Source organism: Zea mays, chromosome 9, assembly GCF_902167145.1.
Source record: "Zea mays cultivar B73 chromosome 9, Zm-B73-REFERENCE-NAM-5.0, whole genome shotgun sequence".
In the NCBI taxonomy this organism is placed as follows: Eukaryota; Viridiplantae; Streptophyta; class Magnoliopsida; order Poales; family Poaceae; genus Zea; species Zea mays.
The window spans coordinates 146,660,489-146,670,875 of NC_050104.1; the positions used below are offsets into that span (position 1 = coordinate 146,660,489).

The following is a 10,387-nucleotide window of genomic DNA, read 5'->3' on the forward strand; positions in this document are numbered from 1 at the left end:
TGGCTCGTTAGCTTAACGAGCTAGCTCGAACTCGGACGAGCCGAGCTGGCTCGTTATCCACCCCTAGTCAGATCCTACTATAATCTGATGCTTAAATTTTATAATGTAAAATTTAGAGCCTATTTGATGCTTAAATTTTATAATGTAAAATTTAGAGCCTATTACCACCTCTAGTCGCAGCACTTCCAACTATTTCAAACCTTTTTTATCTTGAAACAACTAAAAACTTGTTATTATTAGAATCTTCAGCCGGAGACCTTTCGTGGCAGTGCATGGGAAAACCAAATAAAGGACAACCGCACCGGCGTCCTGCTTTACCAGCATATCACACGCTATACGCTATGCATAGGACCAGCAGGCAAAGCTCGCAATCAAACACCGTTAAACAAAATTACACAGGCACCCAGCTCTACAAAAAAAAACAAAAAAAGCTTATTATATGCTGTACGAAAGCATAGCAAGCTTCACAATCACATTGACGCATCTTTGGGCCACACCCACACCGCCACACGGAGCCTCAAGGGAAAATCCATATTGTGGGTGATATAAACACTATTCATCGAATCACAGCAAGTTAGACTGTAGAGTGTAGACTAATTAATTGACATAATTGTTCAATACAACAATACAACAGCATATGAACGAAAATCGATAATATACACTAAACAAGGGTAGTTATTGCAAAATTGTTTCTCCAAAACTACAAAAGATGGTAAAGCTTACATGCCCATACTGGACAGCTAGGCCAAGCTGACATAAGTGCTGCCTTCAGGTATTCATGATTGTTCTCAGCTAGCCTCAGTTCAGAGCTGGCCGTCCTGCTTAAAGCTTACCTTTGGGGTTCTTTGCACTGGAACGTCTGCATGTCCTCATCAATTGGAAGAACAGGGACCATTTACTTCACAGATAGTGGGACCAATGGAACTTAGTACCATGAGATTCAGTCTGGCAAAAAGCAAGTATCTACACTCAAAATGCCGGGTAAAGCAGAGTTACTGATGGAGGACAATCTGTCCTCCTGCCAGCAAGGGAGTAGTATGCCAGAATCTGTCTCTTATGCTCTGGGCAAGGTTCATCTTGATCTGGAACAATATACTCAATGTTCCAGAAGGGGCGTACCATTGCCATAATATCAGTTCCAGTTGGAGATGACCTGAATCCTTGTACCCACAGATACCTCAGTGACTTAAGCTGTAGTGCAGCCAAAGCTAAAGCATGCTCACTAAAGAGACAACCCCTCACCTCCAGTTTTTGCAAGCTTGGGCAGCCTTTTGATAATTGTATGATTCCATTATCAGATTCACCAACATTACCAAGCAACATATAACGAATACTCTTACTAAATTCTCCAACATAGCCAAGACCAACATCAGATAGGGCCCCAGGTCTCACATAAAATGCAAACCTCCGTAGTTTGGTGCAACCTCTAAGCAAAGCACGAACCCCATTGTCCAGTGGCAATTCGGTTATATGTGCTTCTCTATCAAGGAGGACAAGGCGGAAGTCATTAAGATTTTTGCTGCATGTACCAACTGCCTCTAAAGCTGCATTTGTAATGTCTGATACATGTATCGCCCAGTATGTCAACTCAGGGCAGCCTTGGGCTATAGCCATCAACCCCACCTGTGAAATCCTACCTTGTTCATCCTCAAGACCTCCTTGATCATCATCTCCTCTCTCTACTCTGAGCCTATGCAATTTCTTGCAGGTCTGTGCAACAACTTGTAGTCCACGATCCCCTATGACATCCCTCACCTGTTTTTCCCAGCAGAAAAAAGAACATCAATGCAGTTTACAACTTATAAAGCAGGAAAGATAAAGGCATCCACAAGAATGTTCCAAAATACCTCTAAGGTTTCCAGATTGGAGCAGCGTTGAACTATCTGACAATGATCCTCTGTGGAAAGGAATGTAAACTGAAGGTCTAACTTCTTAAGTGCAGTAGCATATGGAAACAGTATTTGCATATCATTTGTTCCCATGTAGAGCAAACTCAAGTGGTGCAGTGAAGGAGGAAAATAGTAGTTCTCATAATTTCTACTTGCCACAGGTTGACCCTGCTCTTCAAAGGAACCACCAGCGAACTCTTGTAGTGTTTGTGCAGTTCGGAACAAACTGACCAGATCGGGCATGAAACATTCACTAATCTTCAGAGTTTTCAATCGTTGACAGTTGCGCACAAGGAGGGTAAGATACTCTGGGGATGCCCTGAGATCTGTTAGAAAGAAATTCAGTGTCTCAAGAACAGAATTGCTCGTAGCAAGCTCACGGATCCACTCATCATTTTCTTTCTCATCAATTGTGCTTTCTTCCAGGAAAAGTGTTTCCAGTTTCCTGTACATGACAAGAGGCATGGCAGGGTCAATGCAGAGCCAAATCTAGGATGTAGGTTTTGCTAATAAAATCTACAGCCCTCATGACATGGTCTATTTCTATCACACTTGAGCTCCACCTAGCAAAGATGTCAAATATAGAAAGCCACAACAAATGGAATTAAAATTTCATCATTTCCTAATTCCTGCTGCAAAGCTAGAATTATCTAGCGGTGATTCATAAATGTTTTCATGTTTAGAAACATAAACAAAGGCACAATTAAATGAACCGTTTCCCTTTTCTTGGGATGGGAAAAAACATTATCCACCCACCCTTCAGCAAACATCTCATCATAAATCCGTGACTTAATTAAACCTTAAATTACTTTTGAAGAGAAGAACAGGAAACCTAGACGAGCCTTAGTAATAATTAGTTAATTACAGAAGGACAGGAGATTTTACCTGCAGGAACGGGCGACGAGTGCGATGGAGGGAGTGGAGAAGCCGGAGCAGCGGTCGAGCTTCAGCGCGACGAGCATGTGCGCCTTGGCACGCACAAGGATGTTGATATCTTCGTTGGATACTATCATCCTGCGCAGGTGGAGCTTCTTGAGGAAGTGGAAGGTGGCCGAGAGCTGTCGGATCCAAGGCGACGCAGACCCGCCCCAGTCGTCGGAGATGAGGTTGAACATGGACGCGCGGGGCTTCGCTTTGAGCTTGAGTGACTCGAGGCACGGGAAGCGCCGGAACAGGCGCTCGGGTGTTGTGGAGTAGGCCATGGCGACCGTGACGTGCTTGCGGCTGAGCGCGTCGACGCGGCACCAGTGTCGGCACACCAGCGAGATGGCGTCGCGGTCCCAGGGATCCTCCACGTACCCCATCACTAGCCCCAGCGCCGTGTCCGGGATCCCAAAGCTCAGCACCCGCCCCAGCCGCCGCTCCCCGCCCTCGGCCTCGCCGCCCATCGTGCCAGCCAAGCCGGCTACCGATTGCCGCCAGCCGATCTGTTTCCCTCCTCGCCCTCTTTTGGATTTGTACGGGGTGGAGACGGGGTGTGGTGATGCGGTGGACTGGAGGAGGAAGGGGAAAGGGAAGGTTGGGAAATTTAGGGGTTCCGGTCGGGCCGAGGTAGACGGTGGAACCTTTTCTCCGGACGGTGTGCGGCTGCGCGAGGCGAGCGGCCACCCGCGTCACTGAGCAGTGGATGTCCAGCAATAGGCGACGGCGCGACGCGCCCGCCAGGGTTGAAAACGGACCAAAAAAATCACATCCCGATCCGTACCGTTTTCTATATTTGACCCGACTATTTCTGTATTTACGAAAAAATATAGAAACGAGACAGAAACGAGAGAGAACTTATTCCGTCCGTTTTTACGGGATCCCGTTTTTTCCGGATTGAACCCGTATTTATTCGGTATTTAACAAACATGGGACGAACCTAATATGCATTATTATATAAACTAAATCCTCGTGTATTTAGGTGACAAATTATAGCACAATTGGCCATTGTAACCACCAGCTTTTTTCAAATGACAAGTGATTTAAAGTCTTAAACAACATCGGATGTAGCTAAATGTACACATTTAGCAACCAAACAACAATAGAATGTTGCATCTCTATATTATTTGTTTTATGTTATTATTCTGTCAATCAATCACTAGTCAAATATCAATAATATTTCTATTTGTATTAAATTATAAGTTTTCGTTAGTATTTCTGTTTCCGTTCGTTTTCGCAATTCCGTTTATCCCGCTCCCGTTTCCGTTCCCGACTATTCCGGACCCGATACCGTTTTCGATGATAAAATGCGGATATGGAAACGGGAGAGGGGTTTTTCCGTCCGTTTTCATCCCTGCGCCCGCCCCGCCTGACGGGGCTTGGGTCATGGATATTTTCTTTTCACCGAAGGCATTAGGATAACCCTACCCCGTACTCCATCCTCTGTTGGTCTATTTATGTGCTATATTCCTATGTTAGTATTATATTATTCTCACCAGCGGACATATTAGTTTAGGTCACTCTTTGAAGCTATAAAAAGGATCCTAAACTGGCCATTTAAAGTGTGTGAGAGCAGGAGGATTTGAGTTTGAGTGGGACAAATCAAATTAAGGAGGGTTGTTAGAAGGTATTTTATATTATTTATATGGTGATTAGCTAAGAAAATTAGTAGCTCCTATGGAATTTGGGGAGGATTAGGGGGGACATTGCCCCCCTCTGTCCCTCCCTGGAATCACTACTGTGTGAGAGCTGAGAAACATATCAAGAAATACGATGCTCATTTATAGTAGCCTTATGCACCCAAGTGTCCAAAAAATCACTTGGTGATTAAGTATGTGCTATATGAAGTGCTTAAGTTAAGCACCACTTATCGCACTTTCTCTAGATTTAGGCCTAGTGTTTGAGTAAGGTCATAGCACCTCTTATTCCTTAGTGCTTGTGTGCACCATTGTAATAAGTTATATTGGAGGGGCTTATAGTTTTGCAAGATCACACCAACTACGTTTGTGGTATGGCTACCACTGTGTATAGAAACAAGCAAGGCTCATGGTGTTTTGTTCGAAAACTCGGTAGTGAAGATAATGGAGAGCATTTGGGACATGCCACACCGAAGCACTACTTGCATGTGCAGAAGGTTTAAGGCTATCTATAGATTTACCTGGCTGAGAGCTTAGCCATCGAGTGGGCATCCTTGGGAGGGTTCTAACAAGGACTAGAGGAAAACTTGCATCCTTCTCAATACTCCGACAAAAATACTAGATACAATGTGAGTTTGTATCTATATCGTACTTAGGTTTCACATTTTTTGTGTATTTTGGTTGTGTGCTCTACCTTCCTAGCTTAGTTTGATAGCTCGTTGATAGGTTTGGAATCTAGATTGCATAACTCTTTGGGCAGGGATGGCAATGGAGAATTCCCCGTCAGAGAATAGTTCCCCATCCCCGTCCCCACGATAAAAAATTTTCCCACGGAGATCTCCACGAACGCTCGTGGGGGACATTTCTTCACATCACTGTTCCCCGTGGGGATAAATCACCGACGAGGATCTCCGTCCCCGTTTAAATTATAATTAGAACATACTTCCTTTGTCATTAATGCATACCTTGCCACTTATATGCATTGTCAGATGTAAGAAATCATTATATGTACATCAAAATTGAACATATTTATATAATGAGTGATCTCTTGATAAGATAATTATTTATTTTTATCATTAACTATTACATGGAAATGTCGTTGCGTGCAAGTTTAATGGGTCCCCGCGATAAACGGTGATGTGGAATGCTTCCCCGTTTATCCGTTGAGGAAGAATTTTTTTCCCATTTATATCCTCGTGGGGGAAGGAACTTGAACCTTCTGCCCTAAGGGCTAGTTTGGGAGCGAGAAAACCGGAAAGGATTGGAGGGGCTATAATCCTCTTCTTATTCAAAATTGAATAAGAAAAGAATTTTAGCCCCTCCAATCCCCTTCGGTTTTGTGGCTCTTAAACTAGCCCTAATAGATGAATTCCCTACGGGGAATCGAGGATTGAGTCCTCATTGCCATCTCTATCTTTTGGGTAGAGATAATAACACTTTATAACTGTAGTTACACATAAGATAGTTTATTTGTTGCATGAGTTTTGGCTAGGCAAAAATAGAGGTCTTAGTTGATAAAATAGGTCGACTAACTTATCCTTCTCTTAGGCGTCATAGTTTTTTAATATACAATTTGTGTTCATACAACTTTGATCTTATAGTGTAGTAGAATCTGGTGTTCATGTCATTTGTTGAATTCGATGAACCTTCTGTGAGGCTGCGGTTTAAATATTGCATGTATAAGTACTACTAATATCTTTAATCCTTGACGCTAGAGTGAGTGAAAGATAGGAAGAAAGTGATGCAGATCTAGGGTAACTTTGGTTGTGTGTGGTCTTGGCATTGGGTCAGGAGAGCAATCACAACCCTTATGTTGTCTCCAATAGCTACCCTATCTTATTCTTTATTTTAAACTTCACTCTGCAAACAGTGTCATCTACAATATAAATACCCTATTTTACGTGATCTTCTATGGACAACCTTATTGTGGAGAAATGAATGACACCACATGGATGGAGTATTTAGCACATAGATCATTGCGAATTAGGTGGCAAAAAGGTGAAGTAAAGTACAAAGGATAATATGTAGTAGTGTGTCATTATTATGAGTTGTAAACTTTAAGTATCACATTAGTTGACATCTTTTATTTTCAATTTCAATAGGAGGTCATTGGAAATGGAAAGTAAAATTAAAATAAAATAAGCTTATGTTATACTGAGAATACTCATCACTGGGTTAAATGGTAACTAGTTGATTTACTGTTACATACAAGGGCTCGTAGTTGATTTCTCTTCTAGGTGGTGTGTAATGAATTGACAATGTCACTACATCCACCGATGAATAAGATTATCAACACCATAATATTTGTTTGTTTTATGTTAGACTAGATGGTTGTAAAAATAGTCTATTAGAAGCATGTTAATAGTGAGTTATTATTGTAATGAGCATGGTCTCTAAGCTATGAATTTTGTGATGTTGACATGTTGTGGTTGAATAACAATATAGTCATCATGACTAACACATTTATAAAAAATAACATATATAGGGGTTATTAGGTCTAAAATGCATTTAACATGTCGTATCACAGAATTGGTATCTTTCCACATGAAAGTTACTCTACATTCAATCTACCCTAACCGACATACATTGAGAGAGATCGGTGCGCTAAACAATCTTGACATATAGATGTTGCTACATCAAAGTGATAAGATTTTAAACTCATGGTATTACATATGTGAATGGTGGGAGTCATACATTTTTTAATAATTAGTATGCTATTTTTATAATCGGACGTGTCGTGGCACTATACTATAGAGACCAATGACATACACTACCCTTGTAAGTCTCGTTAGGTATCAAAGTTCATACAAATCTAAAGCGAGACATATTCTATTGAGGGTCTGTTTAGAATCGGGAGCTAAAGCAAACTTACTAATGGTCTATTTGGATCCTAGGAGCTTAAGAAAAAGTGACTAAAGATTAGTGAAAAAGATCCCAACAGAAAGAGTTAAAATTGACTAAAAGACAATTTTAGTCACTTTTAGCTTCTAAGGAGGAGCTAAAATTAATTTAATTTGCTTTAGATCTTGATCCAAATAGGCCCTAAATTATAACTCCTCTTTAGAAGGTAAAAGTGGCTAAAAGTGTATCTTTTCAATATTTTAGTCACTTTTAGCTCCTAAAGTAACTAAATTTGATTGTGGTATTTAGAGTATGTAAATGAAGTATAATAAGGCTATTCTCAGTCCAAAATATAATACTTCAATATCAAAATATGTCACATGAAATACAAAGTATGATACTGCTAGGAAGATATACCCTTCACAATATGTAGTATCTAGCAAATAGTTTGGACACGACATCACACCAATTTAAACTATTTAATTGGTGTGATGTCGTGTCTACGAGAGTGGACCCGAACATTATTTTTTTGTGCCACAACCTAAGATCTCGTGTCAAAGCAGTATCTTATATAAGATATACCACTTTTTCTTCCTTCTATTAAATGTCTTGCCACATCAGCAAAAAATCTTATGTGGTGTTTTATTAATGACTACTATCGATTGGCAATAGCCTAATTGCTAGTACTAGGCAGGCTGTACGTTTAGCCATGTCATAACATAACAATCCTAGCTGAATCACAGAAACCGAAGAGGAAACGTCTGCTTTTAGCCTTGGTGTGGTGGCCGACATTTTCCGGGGCCCCTTCCTCCTAGGGCTGAGCATTTCAAACCCGTGAACCGAATCCGAACCGAACCCGAACCCGAATAGATCGAATTGGTCGGTTTTTCGGGTTTCGGTTTTCGGGTTCGGTTCACAGATCATATCTATTCGGTTATCGGGTTAGGGTTCGGTTTTTATATCACGTAACCCGAATAGACAAAAAAAAAAACCGAACAGACAGCAGTCATCAGTCAGCCCAATAGCCAATTGGCCCACTTAGCCCAATATCACGTGCCCTGGTCGTTCCTCCGAAGTCCGGTCCTCCCTGTGACCCTGTCTCCCTGACCGCACTACCGCTATACGCCTGTACAGCAGCCGGCAGTTCACTGCTCCTCTCCATTGCTCGACCGCAGTCCACTGCTCCTCTCTGCAGCCAACCCTAGATCCTCTCCACTGCTCGGCCGCCGCCTGCCGCAGCCCGCCGTCCACTGCTCCCGGCGTCGGCTCCACTAATCCCGGCGACCGGCGAGCTGCTCCTGCGTGGGCGCGGCTGCGCTCCAGCTCCAACTCCGGCGTCCGGCTTACTGTTACTGCTACTGCTCCAGCTTCCCCCGCCCGCCCAGGTCCGTGGGCGCGGCTGCGCTCCAGCTCCAACTCCGGCGTCCGGCTTACTGCTACTGCTCCAGCTTCCCCCGCCCGCCCAGGTCCAGCTCCAACTCCGGCGTCCGCTCTAGCTTCGGTGTCCCGCTCCAGTTCGTGTTATTCGGGTTCTATAGGAACCGAATAGACCGAACCGAATTTTTTGGTCTATTTGGGTTCGGTTCCTGTAATTATGGGTTCGGGTTCGGTTCCTATTTTGCAGAACCCGATTTTTGTAAAAACCAAATAGACCGAACCGAATTACCCATATTAACCGAATGCCCATTCCTACTTCCTCCCTCTGGATCTCGTACGTCGCCCACTCCTCCGCTGTCGTCCCGTGATGTGCAGTGCCGTTAGCTCTTCATGAGGCAAAGTGACAAGTTGAAGCATCAAGCTCAACCTTCTGTTGCCGAGCGTCTATTCATACCCTCGAGTTTTATTCGATTTCAGTTTTATTAGTGCAGGCGGTATATAATACGTCTTGCCGTGGCTTTAAAAATGGCAGCTATGCTGAGATAGCAGTAACGTACGAGACATAGTTTGGGCATAACAATTTAAAAGCCCAAAACATTGCACGTTTTCCCTATATTCAAATTCCCTGTCGGTAATTTTTATCCATGCACACGAGTTTAGAAGGACGACGCTGCTGACATGCATCAAACAAGAGAATGAATAACCACTTTCCGGGAAGGGGGTTATAATATTAATTAAAGAACACGAATTACCTGTTTGGAGCGGAAGGATGAAAGCGCGCAGCAATGGGCTTCTTGGCGGATGCGCCGGCCGATCGACGGTTTCCCAGGCACGCGTCGTCGTCGTCGTCGTCGTCGATCAGCTGCTTGGCTCGCCGCAGCCAGCCTCGAACTACAGAGAAAATCCGAGTACGGCCCTCCGCCAGCGGCCGCGCGCCCAGCTACCTGGTCCGGCGAGTCGGCGGCGGCCGGCGGCGCCGCCGGAGAATGCAATCGCCGATCGAGGAGTCCAGTCCATGGGTCGATCGACGAGTCGGCGACCGCCGGACGATGCGATCGAGGAGTCAGTCCGTCGGTCGATCGATCGACGACGGACGGGGCTCCGTCGACCATGGCTAAATGCGGAGAACCGGAAGCATGAAAAAAGGCGGGGGCAGTCGCATTAGCAAGCACGTTTTTGTGCACTCGCTCTCCGGCAACGACCAGGCAGGCGCATGGCCCCTCTTCTTTTGGCAGCGCGCGGTCCAGGGACGCCGAGAGGGGGCGAGAGTGATTTGTGGACGGACGCGGACGCATGCCGCACACGTTCTCGGCTCGGCTCGGCTCTTCCTTCCTAACCGCGGCCGCGACCGACCGCAGAGCTCGGATCGGACCTCGGCGTGCCCCGGCCGGATCCGCTCACGTTTTCTTTGTGCCTGCAGAGACCATGCGTGGTTCTTTGCTGTGGCTGAGAACGGAGCTGGCTCCGTTTCTTTCTCGTACGCTTCAGGCATGAGGCCGAAGCGTGTGCACGTACGGTCCAACGGCGAATACGGGGTTCTTTCTCTAGGCTGTCAGCCGTGAGTGAGAGAGAGGATGGAAAACCTACTTTCAGATCCGACCTCTTTTTAGCAAATTTTTATTTTACTAGACAGCTGAGATCTTATATATTTTTTTAAGACCGCTAGCTGTACTAATACGGAAATGGTAGATGTAAATGCTCACATTCCTAGGTATTTGAGCT

At 44.4% G+C, this 10,387-nt stretch overlaps 1 protein-coding gene across 1 annotated transcript; it reads right to left on the minus strand.

The window, feature by feature from the left end:
- Positions 1–561: 561 nt before the first annotated feature.
- Positions 562–9,859, minus strand: LOC103638597 (coronatine-insensitive protein homolog 2). Its single transcript, XM_020543912.2, has 3 exons — positions 2,775–9,859; positions 1,848–2,334; positions 562–1,755 (listed from the first exon to the last, which is right to left on the minus strand). Exons 1-3 carry the CDS (start codon positions 3,275–3,277, stop codon positions 970–972), a joined length of 1,776 nt encoding a protein of 591 aa, XP_020399501.1. The 5' UTR covers positions 3,278–9,859; the 3' UTR covers positions 562–969.
- Between the last annotated feature and the right edge of the window lie 528 nt (positions 9,860–10,387).

Excerpts from the sequence above, each read along its gene's own strand:
- LOC103638597 (XM_020543912.2), bottom strand. The coding sequence starts at position 3,277 with ATGGGCGGCGAGGCCGAGGGCGGGGAGCGGCGGCTGGGGCGGGTGCTG. Across the intron at positions 2,335-2,774 it reads CTCGTCGCCCGTTCCTGCAG|GAAACTGGAAACACTTTTCC; the intron begins GTAAAATCTCCT and ends TGTCATGTACAG. Across the intron at positions 1,756-1,847 it reads CCAATCTGGAAACCTTAGAG|GTGAGGGATGTCATAGGGGA; the intron begins GTATTTTGGAAC and ends TGGGAAAAACAG.